This window comes from Macrobrachium rosenbergii, chromosome 8, assembly GCF_040412425.1.
Source record: "Macrobrachium rosenbergii isolate ZJJX-2024 chromosome 8, ASM4041242v1, whole genome shotgun sequence".
Classification (NCBI taxonomy): Eukaryota; Metazoa; Arthropoda; class Malacostraca; order Decapoda; family Palaemonidae; genus Macrobrachium; species Macrobrachium rosenbergii.
Window position 1 is genome coordinate 33,834,046 of NC_089748.1, and position 23,149 is coordinate 33,857,194.

The 23,149-nt window shown below is 36.6% G+C and overlaps 1 protein-coding gene across 1 annotated transcript; it reads left to right on the forward strand.

The window, feature by feature from the left end:
* The first annotated feature begins 1,833 nt into the window (after positions 1-1,833).
* On the forward strand, positions 1,834-22,978 carry TfIIEbeta (transcription factor IIEbeta). The gene is made up of 7 exons (XM_067107395.1): positions 1,834-1,958; positions 9,788-9,860; positions 11,636-11,728; positions 12,257-12,419; positions 13,983-14,180; positions 19,122-19,295; positions 22,736-22,978. The coding sequence occupies exons 2-7, from the start codon at positions 9,799-9,801 to the stop codon at positions 22,871-22,873; spliced, it is 828 nt and encodes a 275-aa protein (XP_066963496.1). The 5' UTR covers positions 1,834-1,958; positions 9,788-9,798; the 3' UTR covers positions 22,874-22,978.
* The last annotated feature ends 171 nt before the right edge of the window (positions 22,979-23,149 follow it).

Below are 23,149 nucleotides of genomic sequence, written 5' to 3' on the forward strand. Positions count from 1 at the left end.
TATGCATCGGTATGTTATTTAATTTACGTGTTGGGTCTGTTGCAAAACTTTCAGCTAGGCGTTAGGGCTATTTCAAGAAATGTGAACAGCTTAGTGTAGACAGTCTGCAGTTTGCTTTCAACCATGATGACTTGGGAGTTTCTGGTGAGTTGTGGTGAAAACTAGTTCGCACACCAAGCCCATGAATTTGAAGTCCCAGGTATCTGAAGGAGTCACTAAACAAGCCAGTGTAATCACGTCTTCCTACCCTTTACATGTCCTAAAATCTCTTCAGATCCCCAGCAGGAATATTATATCCACGTCAGCAACGTACTTCAGTAATTTTGCCTTTTCTCTGGTACCTCAATTGTTTGTCAGTAGTAAAGTATGCTTATTACTGATAGGTGTGGATTAATTTCAAGGAAGATCTCCAGTCCCATGGAAAAGTCAACTAAAAGGGTCTTAGGTAAACTCTTATTAGTATCTGACATCTAACTATTACGGTAAATCACATAGTCTAAGTTATGTTCCTAATTTCTGGCTATAAGAGACATTAATTAAACTTGGAAATATGCATTAACAAGGCTTAGTTAAAACTAAGAATTTCAGCCAAATCTTTGCCTGTCATTTAATGTTTTGTTAGCCCTTGAGTATGATATATTGATTTCGTTATTTTATAAATTCGTTTCTCTGATGTATGTTAGTAAGCGTCATCATACTAAACTTTGGTTTTTAGTTTAACGAAAAGTTACGTTATATTGAATTTAGAGGTTATTTATTCATTTGGTTAGCAAAGCGCTGCATCCAAGAATCTCTTTTATAAATCTATTTGGTTCACTCGCAAAAATCTCATTCAGCATCTTTCTTTCGCTTTTACTTTGGGCTAAAAGTTGGGTTCGTTTTTATTTGTGTTCAAACGTCTTTTTTCCAACTCTGTACCCTTACTGGGTCTTAACTCCATCAATAAATACTCGTCTATACTGAGAAGAGTTGTTGCATTTTAAAACGGGATGTTGTGAAGGTCTGTCACATAAAAACATTTTAACGTCAGCAAATCGTTTACGATACACCAAGATACACATAATCTGGAATTATTTTTCTCGTGCAGTTCGACACGGATCTGATCACGGTCATATTTATTTTCAGAAACGTTCAGATGATAATATGTCTGATAACTGAATGAAATGCGAATATGGATAAATAAAAATGAGACAAGTCAAGATTAATCACAGATCTGGACCAGGTCACTTCAAAACAAAGATGATTTAAGAGCAGATATCTGAAGCGTACCCCAGATGACTTTTCTTGGGGTCCAAACTCTGATGCTGTTTTCAGAAACATTCAAATGATAATATTACTGATCATCGAATGAAATTTCAGCATGGATAAATAAAAATGAGATAAGAGTTAATCTCAGAGTTTTGATCGGGTCATATCAAAACAAAGATGATTTTAGGACTTATTCTGAACCGTAGCCAAGGTAACCTTTCTTGGGGTCCAAACCCTGATGCTATTTTCAGAAACATGCAAATGATAATATTTCTGATTATCAAATGAAATGTGAGTAGGTATAAATAAAAATGAGACAAATAACAGTTACTCTCAGAGCTTTGACCAGGTCATATTAAAACAAAGATGATTTTAGGCCTTATATCTGAACCGTAGCCAAGGTAACTTTTCCTGGGGTCCAACCTTCGATGCTATTTTCAGAAACGTCCATATGATAATATTTGAGATAATCGAATGAAATACGAATATGGACAAATAAAAATTACCCAAATAAAGATTAATCACGGATTTTTTACAGGGTCTCATCAAAATAAAGATGAATTTAGAGCAGATATCTGAACTGTACCCAAGGTAACTTTTCCTCAGACTCTGGTCTGTCTGTCGAACCTTTGTTTACGTTAGTGAGGCGAAACCTGCAAGCGGAGACTGGCCGATCCTAAGTATTTTCTTGACTTGTCTACGTTCTACAGGTAATTTTGAATTCTCTCTGCAAATTTCCATTTTATTGCCGTTTGAATTCCCTTGATCTCAGAGTTTGTTTCGTTTAAATACATAGGGAACCTTGGAATAACCCAAGATAAGTTAATTTTGGCCTTGCCAAGAATAGGATACTGCAGTGGAGTGTGGATTACGTTTATTTAAATGGAGACTAGGACTTTTAAATTGGTCTTTCTAAGCCGCTTTGACCTTGTCCTGGCCAGCTGCTTATGCTTCACGCCAGTACACTTCTAGAAAAGTCAAGCCATGTTCAAACCTAGTAGGCAAGCCAATAGGGTACTATCGTAGGCATACCCTATTAGGCCATACCGCAATTTCTCATCAGATAAGTGAAACATTTTCCCAACTGCCAACCTCGTGTATTTTTGTATTTTGACCATTATTGTTGGCCAGACCACTCGTTTTTGCGTGTATGAGTCCCAGAAAAGGGGGTTAGTGCAGTCAGTGCAATATTTTACTGACTAGGGTAAACGGTCGGAGCGTGAGACACTGCGACATTCATCCGCTGTTTGGACACTTCCAGAAAATGCATTTGAACGCGTCCCCATCAGCATCAGTGAGACTTGTTCCCCCCCCTACACAACACGCCAAGACCTCTATGTTCCTATCAAAGTAACAGTTGTCTCCTAAATTGCAAAATAATGGCATATTTCCGATTAAACAGAGGTTCATTAAGATTTAGCTGTGCGTGGTGCTAATTTACTGGCCATGTCGCTCTTGAAACTTTTACTTAAAACACTAGGTAATTCTATATATTAGCTCTGCACCTGTTTTTACCTTTTCAACTGGTTTTTTCTACACTTTTACGGGTTCTGATATTGGTGGTGCATCTGTTTGTTGTCGGCCAAATGGAATGTCCCTTCACCGTGTTTAGTACTGGCCCGGGGTGGTTGGGTACCCATACGTTAACAAGTTATTGCACTTGCCAGACAGGATATGAACCGTTTGAAACAGACGTACCCGTGCTCTGTCTTGTGAAGATCGCGTATGGAAACCCCTTGTTGGATGGACTTCGGGCGGTTAATTACAGGTTAATTAGACTCGAGCGCCAAAAGTGAAAGGTAAATTTATAATTAGAAACCAAAAAACTGTAGAAAAAGTCAAGTTATAGTGCCGTCGGCGACGCGGAGCTACATTATAGTTCTACCAAACACTTTAAAAGTGGACGAGTGGCGCCTTCTCGATATTTGCCGAGTCAGTTGTGTAAACAAACTGCCCATTTCTTGTGTTAAATTTGCAAAATGTATGTACCCATAGATGCTGACACTGTTTCCTTGACATCAGTGGTAAACGCTGGCTTTTTGGGGATTGGACGGGGAACTCTAGCGAATTTTTGGGACGCCAGAGCGCTAGATAACACTTAAATAACTAGGTAGCTAAACACTAGAAGAAGGTTATAAATTGAGTAAATGTATTACGTATTCATTATAATTCATTTGAAAATATTTGCTGTTGGAGCAAACCAGATTCCTGAGACAAATTTCAACGCTTTTGCCGTGAACATTAGGATGTAGCTATTTTTCGTGTTTTCCTATTTTTTTTATGAATTAATATATATTACATACAGTGTATTATATATAGGTGTAGGTTTTTCAAATATAATGGTGTTTTAAGTAATAATTTTGGATTTAAAACCATTATTTCAGTCCTGTATTTTGACGTCATGGCATCTTGACTCTCGTACCAGTTCTAGACAAATTGTCATACTCAACTTTTTTGCATTTTTGCCAAAGCGGTAACACTCATATGTACACGTTACATGTCTCAGAAGTATACATAGTAATATGTACTTGAATAAAAGAAAAGTCCTAACAACAAAATACTACATTTCTATCGTCAACAGTTCACTAATGCATCATCCGCTCTCGTATGTTTGTGACAGCCAGATGTACAATAAGGCTGGAAAATTGTTCCCGCCACAGTTTCGCTACTTTGATGGAGTAAAGTACTGTAAACAAACATTCTCATGTATTCTAAGTGGTATTTTGAGTAAATTAAGAAAAATATTTGCATAATTACAATCAAATAAGCACTGTGGAGCTTCAGTTGTGATGTCATCAAGGATAAAACCATGGATTAAAGGTAAAAATGCACTTAAGTTCAACCACATGACAGACGGGAATTCCATGTCTCATATTTTCACTAGTATAGGCAACAAAATGTTGTTTTATCATGCTGATTACAACTAAAATCTTGAGTAATATCTATAAACATTACATATATACGCAGTTAGTGTCAGTACACCATTAAATGAACGCTATAAGGAAGTGTCCAATGCCATTCATTTTGTCACAGTCTTTGGGAAGATGCCATATTGGATTAAAAATTGCCTTCAACACCTATTTTACGAAGACTTCACATGCTTATTTTAGTTCGTATGGCAGTTTCCTATAGCTCATTTTGTTAATGAAGCTTCAATCTTTTGAAAGGTTTTCCTAAAGGTTTAATTTTTTTGTTATTTCTCCAATTAAATATAGAGTGAAAATTGAAAATTCTGCCACCCATGTGTCTCGACCCCGATCATTTACCCTGTTACCTTGCAAATTGATTTGGTATTTCTAAGTATTAGCTCCGCACCTGTTTTTACCTTGGAAATTGGTTATTCCTGTACTTTCAGGGTTGCTGATAAAGGAGACGCAGTAAAGGGGGACTGTGGGAATTCGGGGTTTTGGGTGAGGGAGAACATGCACAAATGTAGCAGACATGTTTGCACTGTGGAAGCGCACTCTGGAAGCGTAAATCGCCAGGGAGCCATTTGTTGAGGGGGGTGTGGCTGAGGGAGGGGGAGGAACATGGGGGAGGCAGGGATTGCTCACATCCCCCCAAAATGCAGGGGAAGGTGAGGAGCGGCAGGGGGTGGGGAGGCAGAGGGTTTTGCGCAGAGGCAAAAGATAACGTCACCGAGGAAACGGGGTGGGGTGCAGGGGGTAGGTAGGAACGCATTAGGAAGAATACTGTAACAGGCTGGCAAAAAACAAAACGTCATCTTTACCAACAGCCCTAAAAGTTTAGGGAAAACCAATTTCCAAGGCACCAACCAGTCCGCAGGAGTTCCAAACTCATAAAATAATCTGGAAAAAAAAAAACAATTTGATACACTAAGAAACCAAGCACCAGTAAACTTACCTTAAGGACTCCGAGCCTGTTTCTGGGGGAGCAGAATGCTTTTTGCTGAATGTCCAGCCTGCACTCACTGCGACACTGGGGGCTAAAATTCTCTCATTTTGTTTTTAAAAGGCCGCAATCTTGACGCATTTGAATTAACATCTCATCTCGTAATTGCCATAACAAAATACATTAATTTCCTGGCAGGTGATGTAAGAGTTTTCGCAGGTAACGGCCAAAGGGTGGCGTGTTACAGGTTCAGAGGAGCATACGGCAAGGAATCAGCTGGTGAACTCAAACAAAATACTTATGAGCCATTCCAACGCAAACAGGCGGGTGCAACAGTTGGAAAGACGGTGGTCTAACCTGTGAGGATTGCGTATGAATACCCCCACACCCCCTCCAGTGGCGGGAAAAACTTCTCAATTCCTCCAGAAACCCCCTTCGCCATGTTTAGTATTAGCCCCTGGGGGTTCAAATGTATTTCGCCGTGTCCTGTACTAGCCCCTGGGGTTTCAAATGTATTTCACTGAGTTCAGTACTAGCCCCTGGGGAATCAAGTGTCCCTAAGTGCATTTTGCAAAATTGAAACTTAGAACGACCGGAAACGAACATTATCACCCCAGCCCCCCTTTTTCCTCAGTAAGGAGTCAGCCTATGTACCAAAAGCTCCCCTATAAGAGTGCGCATGCATGGTAGCATTCGAAATAGCAGTAGTAGTGTAAGTTTTTGTCTTTGTAATGGCTACCTTTGTCGTCTTGTTCCTCCTATGTTTGTGTAAGGGTTTTTTTGTCTCTGTATTGCCGTATACAGTAAAGTTTGGTCACCTTCTCACCCCCTGTGGTTTCCCCCCACCCATGACCTCGCTTTCCCTAGGGGTCCCTTAAATTGTAGGGTAGTAACAGGCAGGGGAGCAAATCATCCTGTCCTGGAGGTATACTCCACCCATAACCCCACTTTCCCATCAGGTCCCCTAGCTTGTTGGATGAAATTTTGTGAGAAAAAGTTAAGTTAGAGTGAAATCGCTGCCTCAGAGATACTACTTAGTTCTACCCTCATATGTACCCAACATAGTTGGGGACTCTTTGGGACACAGAGTTTTGGAAGCATTGGGAGGTATACCAGACCACCATGTTGTTGTTATAGAGTGGTTCCATGCATTCACAAGTCATTAGGGAGCCAAATGCTTAAGAAGGGATTGGCTAAGGAATCCTGTTATAAAAGGCAGTGTTGTCAGCCTAATGTACCCTAACCTAACCTAACCTAGCATGCCGTGTTGCTTAGTCAGGGGCCGGAGCCCCCAAACCCCCAGTGAAGGAAAGTCCACTTTTCACCAAAAACTCCCATATAACACTGCGCATGCGCAATAGCATTCCGGGATGGCCAATGTACAACTTCTAAGGTTAATTACAGGTTAATTACAGTCAACCAACAAAAAATAACGGTAAATTCTTAATAAGCAAACCAAAATACTATAGGGAAAATCAATTTCCAGAGTAATACCCAATGCGGAGCTCTTGCTTAGTTCTGCCGTCAGTGCACCTCACATGGTGCACTGTAGGCATTACTTACGGGTTTTTGCAGCATCCCTTCGGCCCTTAGCTGCGACCTCTCTCATTTCTTTTTCTGTACCTCCGTTCATATTCTCTTTTGTCCATCTTACTTTCCTCCCTCTCTAAAATTGTTTCCTAGTGCAACTGCAAGGTTTTCCTGCTGTTACACTTTTCAAGCCTACTTACTGTCAGTTTCTCTTTTAGTGCTGAATGACCTGATAGGTCCTAGTGCTTGGCCTTTGGCTTAAATTCTATATTCTATTTTAGTCCCGTATATCCCTATCCTATACAACAGTTATAGGAGACCCCTGGTAGGAGACTGGGGTGGGGAAACCAAAAATGAGTGAATTACTCCAATAGGAATGTTCTAAAATAGGGAAACCGCGTGATAAACAGTCGGACTAGGGTAGCACAAGGTTCCTGTTTTTTAATCTCTTATCAGTTACAGAGCTCTTTAGCTTGTAAGTTAGAGAACAGAAATGTCAAAAGTCTAGTTACATGAATGCATCCTAACCATACCTTCCCCTTACTGACCTAACATGAGGTACCAGATCCTATCTGAAAGGGCCCTTCACACCCCTAGGACCTCCCACCATCCTAATGTGGCCAAGACCGCTATAAATCTTAGAAGTGAAATAGGCCTACAGGAATTCATCTCAACTTGACGTTGCATTCTCGCCCCCAACTTGCAAGGGGCCACCAGCACCCTTTGTGAGTTCTAGGGTGAAACCTTAGGTTTTGACTGTACAAGACAAGACAGGCCCAATAACAGTCTGTAGACAGGAAATAAATGTGCTTGGGCTGGAGCCCCCAGAGGGCCAAAGGTTAATTGAATTATTGGTGCTGAGCGCTTACCTCTGTCAGTTATTATAGGAAGGACAGTAGTTTATAACAAGGATTTTTGGATGCCATAGGCAATCAGTCTGGTTAGTACTGATAATTCTGTTGTCAAGCAAAGTTTGGTTGGTTGAATTTTTATGGCAGTTCGATTTTGGCGTCAAAGGGCACCTAAGTTCTGAACCAACACGCTTGACTCAACTGAGTTCAAGCAGTATGTAAAGACCATTTCTTCTCAAGTTATAGTAGGGAATATTAGGTTTGGTTAGCCACTAGGCTGTCTTTTCACATTCACTATCATGCTTACAGTTTTAACATCATCGTATTTTGTTCAACTCGTGGAAGTCTTATTCTTTCCTGTTATTATGGTAGTAACAATTTTTCATTACATACAGTAATTGTATAATGCAAATATTATGAGTGTTTGGAATCTGTGTTTGAAAATTATATCAACTAGGCTAGCCTAATCCAAAACAAGTTAGTCTAATCCAAAATGAGTAAGTCTTACAAAACTTAGGGTTTGTACCTACTGTGTAAGTATTATTAATGTCTTGTTAATGTGTGAATTTATGGCTGAGTTTTGCCCACAATTTTACCGTGACTTCACTTCAACACTGTTCTTAAAAGCATCTGAACCTAGACTGTTTTCATTAGCCCAGCCAAGCTACAGACACAAGGAAATCTGTCAAACATCTCTCTGGAACTACTTTCAACCCAACAGATAACCTAGGCTACATCAGACCAAGGGTGGATCACATTTTGGTAGAACAGAATAATGATATATCTAGCCCAGACAAGCTACAGACACAAACAAAACTGTCAAATATCCCTCTGAAGCTACTTTAAACCCAAACTTATATATTGGAAATAGCATAGACTACAGTAGACTGGAAAGTAGACTGAATTCTCTGATTGAAATTAATTGAATGTGATGAAAAGAGTTGAGGAATAGCAAGTAAAAAATGTAATAGAAATGAAACTGCTGTGATGAAGGCTGTCTAGAATGCCAGGGAAATTGTGTGAAAAGGTGGAAGGTGGCGATGAAAACCAGCTGGCATTTCAGATGGAAGGTATGCAACACAGAGGATAGTAGAGAGCTCAGGTTATGTCTAACCCAATTAAGCAAAATTATGATGTAAAAGCATAAATGATGGTGATATAACATTGGTGTTCAAGATTATTTTTTATAAACACAACGTTACAACTTTATCGTATCCTTTTATTTTCTTTGTGTGTGTGGTATTCAGGCACAGTATGTATAAACTTAAGGTGGATACGTTTTTATAAACAGATATTTTAGTTTTAGGCCTTTCTTCTCTAGGACATGAACTAATGCCATACTTTTGTTTCTCTGTCCAACTACATATTTAACTGATTTTCAATTTTAAATGTAAGCAGTTCTGTAGTACACTGTACTCTACTTTATATGCCTAATGGTAGTCACATTAGTCATGGTCACATTCCATCCAAGATTTTGGTTTTCGAACTTTAATCAGATCAAGGTTAGTATATAGGAGTAAAATCCTAAAACTTATTTTTTGTATCATTCTTGTTGTGGAAGTTTTATGTTGCTGTTGTGTTGTGATTCAACAGATTTTACGGTCTTTGGTTTTGTTTCAGACCTTTAGTTTTATTTTAGACCCTCTTACTAGTTAAATAGAATTTTGCAATAGTCTATTTCCGTGAAGAGCAAATGCACAGGGCCTTGAAAATGTATGATTTGCAGCATTATAAGGTCATGTATTGAAAATAAAGTACAGTCAGTCCCCAGTTTACGACGGGTCCGGCTTATGATGTTCCGAGGTTACGACACTTTTCAAATATATTCATCAGAAATTATTTCCCGGTTTACGACGCATATTCCGGGGTTACGACACGTTGTACGCCGATCCGATGGAAGAAATATGGCTCCAAAAGGGCAGAATAATCAAAATTTGGAGTTTTTTTTTGATGAAAAACAATAAAAATGCAGTTTACGTCATTTTCAATGCACCCAAAGCATTAAAAGTAAGGTTTTCCTAGGATTTTTGACGATTTTCGACGATTTTTCGGTTTACGACGCAGCGTAAAAATGGAACCCCCGTCATAAACCGGGGACTGCCTATACAGTAGTTGATTTGATGGAACCAGTAGCATAAAGAACCAGGAAAAAACAGTTTGTTGACAGGTAATATATTCTAACTAGGTGTGTATGGATATAATGTCCATTATATATTTTGTATACTAAATTTAAATTTTAATTTCAGTTTGTATGGATATAATTTCCATTATATTTTCTTTATATTATATTTAAATTTTAATTTCAGATCCCATCAAAATGGACCGATCACTGATGAGAGAAAAGGAGGCCTTTATGAGGCGTGCCATTGCCAATCCATCGTAAGTACAGTTATTTTCCCAATAGCTGCTAAATTAATTATAGACTAAATTATAAAATTTCTAGGTGAACTGTTTAAATTTTATTTTTATATATGTCAGTTTTTTTGTTTTATGAGAGCTGTTATGTCTCGTGAAAATTACTAATAGGTTATGTGGAATGGTTGGACAAGGAACAGAGAGCTGCTTACCAAACATAATTCCTATTTATGGTAGTATTATTAAAGTTATTCTGCCAACAGATTAATTATTTCTTTTCTGTCATATTGCACAATTGCTCCTAATGGTTCGAGACGCATGGTAGGTTATTAGCAAAATCTTTTCAAGACTTTACATCAGAAAATGAAACATCATAATAGGAAATATACAAAATTCATAGAACAGATAAGATACTTTTAGTGAAGACTTGATGTAAAATGGAAGATACTAGGTCAAACTAAAGTACTCAAGCATATGCATGAGATATTGACATTTACCAGTAGAACAAAAGGCACATAATTACAGATGAGCATTAATTACCGATGTTAACCCTTTTAACCCGTGAGGCCATATACTGGTTTTTACTGCTTACTCCGTGTGGCAATATATAGTCACTTTCAAATTACGCGCTTAAATAAGCCCAGCCCACATCAGGAGATGGTTACTTTTATTGGCTGACCATCTCCCTCCTTTTTCCAAGAAAGCCAATCAGATGACAGCACATCTTTCAGCCATATTACCCAGAAATCTCGTGTTTGTTTGCATTTTCAAGTTCACGCATGGCTGTAGTCTCAAGTGATTATCTCATGTATATATGTAAATTTAGTGATATTATAGTAGAAATGCATAAGATACACTTATTTTTTAGTTATCAATTATGACATAGAGAATAAAGATTGTGCTATATAAGAGTGAAAGGTTCGGACAGTGTCGTAAATAAGGTTTCGTAATGCGTTTGTCATGTTTGTTGTCGTCAGCTGATGTCTGTTGTCTGCTGATGCCTGACAGCGAACCCTTAATCCTACAGGGAACATCAGTTCTGATATTTTCAATTTAAGTACAGTTCATAAGCTTTAAATTGATATATAATAACCTATATTTTGGGAGATAATTAACAAACGATAAGTGACAGGAAAGAAAGACCCACCTTTCTAAAATAACATGCAATTTTATGTAGGCATGGGCTCGCGTGTCATAATTATTAGTCCGGGTTAAAAGGGTTAAGGATGTTACTTATATTTTTCTTTATTCGTCGGTTAGGAGGATTATGAAAAATTAATTGGTAGAGTTTAAATATTTTTGATTCACTTGGGAATTGTTCAGTGGGTATAATTAAAGTGTAATTTTGAATTTGGTATGTACAGTATTCGTCAGTGAAGTATATTGGAAGAAAATGGCAGGTTCCTACTTTTTGTTAATTATGCTGATCCCCCCATTATCTTTGGGAAAGAAAACATACATGATACAGGGTACTGTATTTGTATAAATGTGCTATTGCAATACAGTGCTGAAGTTTACAGTCATCCTTGCAATCATCATTACAGTATTTCCTTTGTTTTGGGATGTTTTTCTAATTGCAAACACTTGTCTAATAGATGTCAGTACACTGTTATCTGCCATTTTATGGTGATTTATTCAAAAAGATATTTATAAGTGTATTCCTCAATTTTATTTTTCATATCCCAAAAAGAACTCATGTAAGTTTTATAGAGTTTTATTTCTTTATTGAGCAAGCTGTGTTTAAAGTGTTTTGTTGCACTCCCCTGATTTTGTGTCTAAATTTGCCGTGTATTTTTCAGTGTTGAAGTTAAGAAGCGTAAAACTGAAAGTTCACATGTTGACTCGGCCAAAAAGAAGTCTGCAAGTAAGCCTCCTACAACTGACACTGGGGGGTAAGTCTGTTGTCTGTTGTGAAATACCTCAGCCGTTAAGAATCAGGCATGTAATTTTTCATAATTTGTAACTAGATAAACACATTGGAAGATTAATTGTAAAGTGAAAATAGAGACAGTTTGAATAGTTATAGATCCTGAAAAACTCTCTTGACATTTAATCTTCATGTAAGCTAAATCATGATTAGAATGAAAAAATTACATTGTATCAGCATTCAGTGTGTTGTTTAATTTCTTATAAATATTATGCTTTTGATTTTGTGCCATTGGTAAGCCATGCTAAATGTGATTAATATCTGCTCATGGATATCATAGGAGCAAAGTACAATAAACAGTACTACACAGTTTACAGTAGTATAAACACAGGTCATGGCATGGTACTTGGAAAAGGAGTCAAAGTGAGTAAAGTAGTAGTAATGAGTTGGATTAAAAACTTTTTTTTTTCTCTACTGCATCACATCAGTTGAAGTAAAGTAGCTTATCTTTGTAAGTGTGAAGTGCGTGTAATTAAATCATTGATATTCTTAGGTACAAAAGTATGTCTGGTGGTGGGCAGCACAAATTCACGGCCTTAGCCAGAATTGTCAAGCACATGAAAGCCCGTCATCAAGATGGCGAAACTCACCCTCTCTCCATTGACGAAATATTAGATGAGACAAACCAACTTAACGTTGGGTCGAAAGTTAAGCAGGTATATAAATCGTTTGTGTGTTCTAACTGAACCAGGCATATTTTATATTGACTTGAAATGCTTCAGAATTATTTCTTGTTTTAATGCTAAGAATTAATGTTGAAAGGTTACCAATGTATTATATGAGGCAGCTCTGAAACATTGTAGTTTTTTTTTGAATGACTTGAGTATATGATATTTTAACTGGATCATTGAGGCACAGATCATAGCACTCACAGGAGAGAGAATAAATAATCTTGTCTAACAGGTAACAGCACATCAAAAACTATCTATTAGTAGGGTTGTGGGATTTATGAATTACTATACTTAGGTATTCGGTTTTCAGATGTGCTTTTGTTTTGGTAGTTCTGGTTATGTAGCATTTTTAACTTTTGGGATTTAAATTTCATTCAACAACTTTTGAAGCTGGTTCCCTTGTTTTCCTCAGGTGCTTTTCTGATCTTGCAAGGAATTTGTACAGGGTTAATTTTGCAGCTGGATTGCTTTGGTTGCTTTGTAGTATAGTATTCCTGAATCAAGAGAATATTAAAATTTTTGTACTGTAATAGAATTGTAGGTTCATTGGGCTGTAATAGAATTATCATTGTAGGTTCATTTCTTACATTAGTGATGTAGATGTACGTAAGGAATTCTGATACTTTCAAACATAGCAGTGAAGTAAACAAACAACTTGAAATAGTTCAGATACATTTGAAAGTTTATGTTTCCATTGAATTTCTCTTTTCAATATCTAGATCCAAGTACCTAATGATTTTGATAACTGTTAGATATAGTCATGAGATTGTATGAACATTTTAGTATGAAGATCCAGTTTTTCACTGATGTTTAATATCTATCTGGATACATATTTCAAGTATACATTCTTTGTCTTCTTGTGACTTTTCCTTTATGCATTAAACATTTCATAAGCAGAGACATGCATATGGTAAGTAATACATGTTGTATATAGGAATGTATGTATATTTGAGAAAATAATGATGTTGACAAAAAAATGTGCAGAATCATGAGAACTCAGAATGAAAGAGGTTCAACTTGTATAAGCAAAAGATATTAGGGTGGGAGAACTAGTTGCTATGGTGTGTTAAGTACATCAAACCTAAGTGAATACCAAATATATAAAATGTATGTATTACGAAGGAACAGATATTTAAAAATGCAAGGTAACTAATTTTAATAGTAAATTAAGCACAGTATAGGCAACAGAAGTAAAAAAAAACACAAGCCATTAATGATGCATGTACACCTGGACTTTCGACCAGGTAAATGATGTAACAGTATGTCTGGGTCGTTCTGTTGATGTATGCTATTTTCATCATGTGCTTCACTTTATATGATGTATCAGTTACTGTGCATATGTATATACACGTATAACAGTATCTATATACAGTGTCTAGGTATCCCAAATGCAAACTTAACAATATTGCATTCAAGCACATATACTGTACTTACTCACGTATTGAGAATGAAGTGACCAAAACACAAATCATTGTCAGTTTAGATTTTTTTAGCCCAATATATTATTTGGTAATTCTAAGCTTTTCACTTAATTTTTTTTTTTTGCAGTGGTTGGTGAATGAAGCCCTCCCAGATAATCCGAAAATTCAAGAAGTAGACAGCAAATATCTTTTTAAACCTGCTTTGGCAGTCCGAGATAGAAAGACAATGCTCAAACTCCTTCGTCATCACGATATGAAAGGTTTTGGGGGTGTTTTATTGGATGACATTCAAGAGTCTCTTCCTCATTGTGACAAAATTATGAAGGTTTGTAGATTCGTTATTAAGTATTAGTAATTTGATTCAGTGTTCTCTTTTTATGAGATAGGTATAAAAATTGCATTTGTTCTTAATTCTTGTACTGTATATATTTCTTTAAAAGAAGCCCATCACTCATATGCAGTCCATTCTCCTAATATGTTAGGTAGGCTTAGAAGTACTTCATAACATCTGAAACACATCCATAGTATAGTATGGGAACCTGCGTTTGAAAGTGAGGCAGCAAGCTGTAATTATCACTACTATATGCAAGCCTATGTTGAAAAATGCTTCTTGAATCACTGTGCGTTGGATCAGTCAAAAAATGTTTTTATAACACAAAACACATTTGCCATGTAAACCATTATTCATATTGCATTGGAGCTCATTTGCACCAACTTGCACCAAACAAGATCCAGATGTCTTCACTACAGTACTTAGTCCTGTGATGCCTCAGCTGCCCTTCATTCTGTAATGCCCACCAGGAAGCAAGGTTGAGTGTGGGGGAAAGGGAAAGAACACTGTGATTCAGTGGTTTGTATGAAAAACTTGATGTTCTCATGAGGATACAAATATCCTTTTTTATGGATATACCTCAGTGAAAGCTGGTCAAGTTCATGAAGCATGGTGATGAGGTGGTTAACGAAAGAGGTGTCAGCATCAGCTCTCTCAGGTGGTGTGCCATAACCTTTTGACTTTTTGTTGATGGTTTTTGACGTTGTTTTGATAACTGATAATTATTCAAATGATGGTGCCTGATTCTTTTCCTTTGAGAAAGCATGTTCTTTGTATGTGGATGCTTCTTGTCACCCCTGAGCATTGATTTTTGTACTTAAAATCTGAGGGTAAAGAAAAGGAGGATGGATGATCCCTCACCATCATCAGAACATGTTCCAATGCAGCAATTTGACAAAAAGAGAAAAATTGTAGGTATTTATAAGTAGTATTGCATAGACAGAATTTTGAAAGGTCTATTGGTATCTCCTTGTATTCGCTCAAAAAATGACAATGAGTTCCAGGTTATAATTAAAGGCTAACAAAGACGAGAGATCACAACCATGTGAGCCTTAATCACCACAGTCTGGGTTAAATACACAGTAACCAAACTCCCTGACATGGCAGACTGTAAGGTTGCTCAGTTGATAAAAAAAAGAAAAACAACCAACATCAATGGAAAGGGTATGACATGCACATATGACTTAAAGAAAATTCTGAAAATGTTTATGCGCTTGCCAAAGCAAGGCAAACATACCGCATTCTGCTAGTGGTGAGTGAACTGAATGGGGTTGGTCAACTCTTTGCCAAAACGCTTGCAAAAATATACCAGCAAGAAAATCACTTCCAGTGAATATATCTGCTTTGTCCCTAATCACTTCTGCTTCATAATCTGGATGGATATATACATTGGATCATCAACATCATCGATGGAGACAAACCTCCTCTGTAGGAATTTGAAATGCTGACCTGTGCTATGCCAGGCCAACACTACATTCACTCAGCTACAGGAAGCAGTGAGAATTAGTGAGAGAGAAGCAGTTTGGGAAAAAATTTTCTTAGTAGTTACTTTCTTAAGCAGTGGCTCACCTTGAAAACAAGAATAGGTTCAGGCATAGAAATGTTCTGTTTAATGTTATTCTGGTTCTAGCATAGATTGATGGAGCGGTATTGTTGATTGTGTCAGGATGGAGATGATTAACAGCTGAAGTTGTCTGTGTGACTATTTTAATATCAGTTGTATCAGCAAAGGAGAGGGATTAACAAACTGGTTGCATATTATGGCCATTCTGGTCACTGGTGCTACATGAATGGAATACGAAAAGGCAGCTTAAACTTGACGCATAGCAGGATTCTTTGATCTGTTCTTAAAATAAAACAAAGGCTGTAATAACTCAGATCTCTGCTGAAGTGTACAATGATTTCCAGTTGTAATCGTCTTTAACCAAAAATAGTTTTCCACTACTGCTACAGGGAGGAATATGTTAAACACACTAATCATTGGGAAAGCATAATACAGCAAAATGAAGTTTGAAGGGAAACAATTAGCACTATCATACTCCAGTCAGAGGGAAAAACCACGGGAGATCTTATCTTGGCACTAGCACTGTGCAGTTATGAGATGCACAAAAGAATGTGCTTGTCACTTGATTGAGACTATGCTCCCTCTTAAGAGGAGCTCGTACATCAGGACATTTGAGGATTATGAACATTGGCTAATTTTGAAGTGGAGGTTTGTTGTGACAATATATGCTATTAGTTAGTAATAGTACTCTAATGATTAAAAAATCAAGTGTATACAGCATCAAGTTGAAGATTTCTGTCAGTTGCTGTATGCAATTTTAATTATACCTGCAGTGGTGACTGGCTAGTTAAATTTGGTACCTTGTGCCGACCTTATTGCTGAACTTGCTGTCATCTCTTTCTTCTAGTCCTCACTCCTATCAGAGACAGTACAGGACTAACTTTGAAGTGGATATCCCGTATAATGAGAAGAATAACCTCAGTAACATTGGCTCCTCTTCTATAGATTTTATGAACCTAATATAAATCTATGAATGGTTAGTTAACAACCAAAGACAACATGTTTACCTCCTTTGACAGGCTGTTACTAGGATTGACTTATGTCACCTTTCTTGGAAAGGTACAGTACTTATAGTCTGTCAAGTGTCCTTGGTCCAAAGAGGGTATAGGAAGGGTTAAGCAGTGGTGCCAAGCGTTTTCCTCATTTAGAGAATCAGCAAGTAGAGGGTTCTGTATGATTCTTTAAAAGAATTTATTTGGGAAACATGTAATTATAATTGAGGGCAGTATTGTAATTAATATATTGCTAGAAATAGCATATGGAAGTATTAAGAAAATGTGACACTTCTTTCCTCAGGTGTTGCCAAATCTACGTTTACCCTTAGGGGATGGTGAGGAGGAAATAATTATGGTTTTGGATCAGTATCTTTGGGTTAATCGTTTTCATTAGAGGACGGACCCCTGTGCTTTACAATTGTGACAAACTGGCGATATGTAAAATATAAAACAACAAAAACCTTAATTATTAAAAGAACACTAATAAGCCGTACAATTAATGAAAATGTAGATTATGTGAAAAAACATTAAAAAATTATGAATGACATGATGTACGAAAGAGTGTTAACGGGAATTAATTTTTTAAAGTGATTTAATTTCCAGTCACATACCTTCTTATATGATAACTTGTTGCTTAGAAAAGAAGTCTTAACTCTAAACTGTGCTGTTTATAGGGAAAAGGAAACCATGAAATACCACAGAGGATTATAACGGGTCAAAGACAAAAGAAAGGGTGTCCACAATCCGTGAGTTACCTTCGAGAAACGGAAACATGTCAACAGTGTAAGGAGACTGGAGGCCCCTGTTTTTGTCTGACTTCATTGGCTCACCTATAGTTACTGAGGCAGTGGTCTATACTTTTTTTTGAATAAATAATTTTCCAAAACAAATATTTGATCATCATTGCCTTCTAATGACATGTGGTTTAAAGAGTCCCTGTGAAATTCTGCCACTGATCTCTTTCCTTGACTTTGTCTTCCACAAATTTCCCCTTATCTCTAGTCTCCCTTTGTCAAGTTCTTTTCCAAGTAGGTCTAGGTCTTCCACCTCTTCTGGGTGACACTAGCAGTTACGCATCTCTCAGGGGTTGTAAGGGAATGTTCAAGCTAATGCCATCCTTTTCATCATATCTCATGTACATAAGGAATTGCCATAAATTCATGCCATTCAACCCCTAATTCATGTTCAGGCTTTATTCATAATGCAACAAAATAATTTAGAGACAGATTCATTGTCATACCATAATTCATATCTCTGTAGCAATACAAATCACACTGGACTTATGTATAATCTTACTCTTGCTTGCAATTTCAGTCTGTTTCATTTCCAAATCTTATTCACCTTGTCCATTGTTTTAATTTACCTTTTGTAGTCTTCACTCCAGAGAACCCGCACTGGACATAATTACTCTAAATATTTGAAAGAAACATCATTAATCCTTTCTCCGACTAATGTTATTTCATTCCTTTGTGCATATTCTGTTATTAGATTTGTTGCAAGTCCTTCTCTCTAGATATATGAAGCATTGTATCAACAAGCTTTGTAAATCATATGGTGTTTTGCATAATCTACAAATTCTAAGCCTCAACTTTCTATCATTACTCGAGTAAACTTCTCTTCCATCTCCAACCACTTTTTTCATGGTAAACTATGAGAAGGGCAAACCCTTGCTTTACATATTTAACAGGAATGCTATAGTGATAAAAACCTTCCATAATAAGGGTCTGTGGATACTGGTAAATGCCTTCCCGCAATCAACAAAAGCCATATACATTGTACAGTACTAGTGCACAATATGTCTCAACATATGTTTAATGCATGCAACTCCTACCTTTAGTAAAACCAGCTTGGTCATCAAAAGTTTTTCATTTTCTTTCCAGTAACTTCTTAGCTGTAAAAAACTGTCTTATATCAAGGTCCCTCACTGCATTTTGATTGGCTGAAATTTGTATTTGAACTTAGTGTAAGATTTAAATTTGGGCATTCTGATCTTTGTTTGGTAACTACCAGCTGAGGAGCATTCCATATCTTCCAGGAAGCACAAGTGCTGTCTTTGAATATAAGTAATCTGTCCAATCTGTCTAGTGCTCTGGTAAGGCAATGGTGTGTGCTTGTGAAACAAATTTAAATTTTAAAAATATTTTTATGATGTCATGTTATTATGGAGAATATTTCAAATTTCAGTGTGATTTTTTTATTTGGTAGCGCACATGAAAATTATCATACTGAGTTTGGTGCCAAAAATGTCAAATGCCCATCATTCAAAAGAAAATTGATAAAGAATGCAATAAAATCCTGTGTATTCCAGAGAATGTTTGTGTACATTTTCCTTTTGTAATAAACAGAAATGCTCTCAATCTTGACATTATTTTTCAGCAACTTGAGAAAGATATTCTTCGCATTACACGACAGACTGATAAAAAGCAGATCATATTTTATCATGACAAAGGAATACATTTTCCTGTTGAGAAAGAATTTCAGAATCTTTGGAGGAACACCTCAGTTGATGGCCTTCAAGATGACAATATAGAAGAATACCTCAATAAACAGGTAAGATATTTACTATTAAAATGGTATCGTTATTTTGTACTGTTTCTGAGATGTAAGTTGTCTTGCAATTAACTTTATGAAAATGGAGTTTTTAAAGTTTTTATCTTATTGGTAACACTGTTATGTTAAGAATGAACCAGATTTTTAAGGTAAAGTATCTGAGATCTGTGCGAACTGGAGAATATGCAGTAAGGTGAAATTGTGAGTTTGGGGATATGCAGTAAGGTGAAATCTTAAGTTTTCATATTTTTTAGAATCATGTTAAAAAACTGAGTTACTTTTCACTAGCTACATACTGATAGTAGTGATACACATGTAAAAAGTGTGAAAGAAACTTATCTTGCTTTTGTCAAGATTAACTTTGAATGGACTTTGTTTCTGTTAACTGGTTTCAAGAAAACATATTTTATAGATAGCATAGATTTGAATGTTTATGTTTGTAACCGTTGCAAACTTTAATTTGTGGGACATATACTAGTTTAGCTATTGTATTTCACAACAATGTGGATATAAGGCCAAATTTTTAATAAATTGTTTGTAAAGACAATATTATAATGTTTAACATTTCATTTTAAATGGGAGTTCCTTCAGTTGCACATTATACACAGCATCCAACTTAGGGGATGGATGCAAGACACATCACAGTTTTACCAGGACATTTTCCATTAAAGGTCATCAATAATATTTTCATGTTAAAGCAGATGTAAGAGAATTTTAATTGATTAGTACAGAGTTGAAAATTTTGTTTGGTAAAAGTAGAGGCGAAGTCTTGAACAAGCAGTTAGGAAGGAGGGTGTCATGGGGCCTCCTTTGGGTGGTCTAGAAGTCAAAGCTGTTTTCTAAGTGTCCACTTTGTGGGTTCCATACTGAAGATGTTACCACTTCTAGTTTGCCTTGGGTGTTACACTAGATAGTACCACACCTTCTGTCTTAAACTTTCCATGTGCCTTTTTGTCTTTCCACATAGGTTTCCAACTTTAACTATACCTTGCTGCAATTTTCATCTCATTCAAAAATAAATCCTATGGACAAACCCTGCAGTGTTCTAGAAATGTGACTAGGTATTTTCATTAAACTGATTTATTATGATAATAAATGAGTCTTAGTATTGTTGATTGGAAGTGGCTCCTCCTCTTCTAACCTCTTCAAGGAACTACTTTCACCCTTCTTTTGTCTGTCATCATAATCTGGAGACCCTGCATATTTATTCTGAGAGACTATTCAGTGCACATTTATTCTGAGAGACTATCCAGTTTGTCTTCTGAGAAGAGGTTTTATTTCTTGGACTGCCAGATGCTCTGGCAGCCCAACAAACCCATCCATATCAGTTTTACCTGACTGAATAATTGAGTCATTGAAAGAATTGTTTCCCTCATCTTACCGCTTCCTTTGCTAGTGGACTAATTTATAACCTCTAGAGGTAAGGTGACTTTCACAAAGGGGCATGCTAGAAGGGGTTTAGATCTAGTTATGGATTTTAAGTTTCAGCAAGTTTGCTCTAACTTTAACTAGAGTGTACTAATTTTGGTTTGGTTACTTCTTCAATATCCTAGCCCAACTTTCCCTTCGTATATTCGATGGGCTGGGAGTTCAATTGGGACGTCTGGCTGATGAAGAATTAGAGGAATTTATTTCTGGTGATAGAAATTCATAATCGCTATAATGTTTTAGGATTCCACAATACAGTTGTAGGTCCCGTTGCTAAGTAACCAATTTTGGTTCTTAGTAGTAAAATAAGTCTAGGCAAGGAGGGCCAGCCCTAGGAGAAGCTGTTAATCAGCTCAGTGGTCTGTAAAACTAAGGTATACTTTTTTTTCGTATAAAAATATGCTGGGTGTTAAGTATGCCTTAGTTTAACCAAATCACTGAGCTGAGTAACATGCTCTCCTAGGGCTGGCCCCAAGTATTAGACTTATTTTATGTGGCTAAGAGCCAGTTGTTACCTACAACAAGTGGGACCTAGCATCTTTCAGAATATAATTTTCTATTAAATAGAAACCAAGGTGGGCTTGCTTCTTCTATGTTTGTAGTATTTTAGATTTATTTACTTAATAAAAATGTAATAAAAAATGTTTTAGGGACAACCTAGTCACATTTTTAAACATCCCCAGGGATTTGTTTGCAATTTTGAGGAATGTAAGTAGTTGGATAGTCAGGCAAGGAGAGGTCAATACTACAAAGAACCTTTAGTGCCATCTACAGTGTGCTGCATGGCAATGTAAGCTGTACCCTCCTGCAGGGCAAATACTTAAGCAAAAAAATCTTGCTTCAGTTTTTTTTTATGGTTGGCCATGAAAATTATATAACTGGGATGCTCTAGGTATTTAATTTCCTGCTACTTCACCTTATCTGTTGTACTACAACAAATAAACCTAGCATCTTTCAGATATATAATTTTATAGGAAATACATTACCAAGCAGGCAATGACTAGTCTGCCTTGAATTCTAATCGGCCATATATTTTTTGAAATAGGTGGGTTTGTGAATTTTAGCTCTTATCCTATCCATCTTTACCAACTTTGAGCCATGGGTAATCATCAGGTACATACTTGCCAAACTATTAGTGACTTTGACTCAAAACCTAGACTCATTGAGAGTGATTTTACATTATTAGTGGATTGAAAGAGTACAATAGTGATCGTATAACCTGATGGCCACTTAGAGCTTTCTTCATTGTCTCAGTTGTCATCCTTCACAAGTATATATTTCATCTTGGTAATTTGAGGGTTTCTAAGATATAGATGGTTTTGGCATGTCATGTGGGTAGAGCAGTAAGTAGTAAGAATAGGCCTGGAAGAGGCAGGACAACGACCAGTGGAAAGACCCATAAAATTATGGAGAATGGCACAAGTGGAGACCAGGACTTCATAGAAATTCAAGCTAAAGGAATGCAAGACAGACGAGTACTCATTACTTATCTAAACCCGTTAAAACAGTTGAGTGATGATGATGATCTAGTAAAGCAGTGGTTTGTATAGTTGAAAGTTATGTACAGTCTGTATGTATGTATATTTTTAGATAATACATTGCTTAATGTTGGGGCCTGTATCTCCTAATTGATGTAAAGTTACAAAATTTTTAACTAGAACACAGAATTAGAACGATCATGATCATGATAAAATAGTAAGTGATTATTGTACCTTTCTGTCCTATGGAAGAGGAAGATACATGGTAAATCTACATAGCTGTTCCCTTCAAGTTAGTTAGTTAGTTATAAATGGCATGAGTAATATACTGTAAGAGGCTTCCGTATATCTACCTTGCTTATAGGGCGTCACTTATTCCTATGAAGTTAGTCATTAGGGTAAATAATCTTTGGTTGTCCCCATTCCAGTGTGTAGGTAATGTCATGGACATTAGTAAGGCAGTTGTGTATTTTGTAAATTTTAGATTTTAAAAATGAACTTTTAACAATATTTTTTTTTTTTTACTATTTTCAGGGCATCAAATCTATGCAAGATACTGGACCGAAAGTGAAGCCCATCAGAAGAAAAGTCAAGAAAAGTAGACAGCGTGCCACTAAAATCTCTGATAACGAGCATATGCAACACGTGCTTCAAGACTATGATGCTGTATGATCATTTCAGCTCTATGGGATATAAAAACTACATATATATATTTTTGCACAACATTTAAGAGAATGGATTGCTTAGAAAGTGATTAAACATTTCTAGACCTTAAAACAGCTGGTTTTCTTTGACCAAATTAACTTTAAGTTGAAGCAAGGGATACGTCATAGAATGGAGAAAATATTTTGAAAATTGCTGGGTCTACAATTTACTGGCAAGATAATACAGTCATTGGCTAAGGATACTACTCGTGTCTTTCAGCTTTTCCTCCCAGCGAGCAGTATT

Excerpts from the sequence above, each read along its gene's own strand:
- TfIIEbeta (XM_067107395.1), top strand. The coding sequence starts at position 9,799 with ATGGACCGATCACTGATGAGAGAAAAGGAGGCCTTTATGAGGCGTGCC. Across the intron at positions 11,729-12,256 it reads CCTACAACTGACACTGGGGG|GTACAAAAGTATGTCTGGTG; the intron begins GTAAGTCTGTTG and ends TGATATTCTTAG. Across the intron at positions 19,296-22,735 it reads AAGAATACCTCAATAAACAG|GGCATCAAATCTATGCAAGA; the intron begins GTAAGATATTTA and ends TACTATTTTCAG.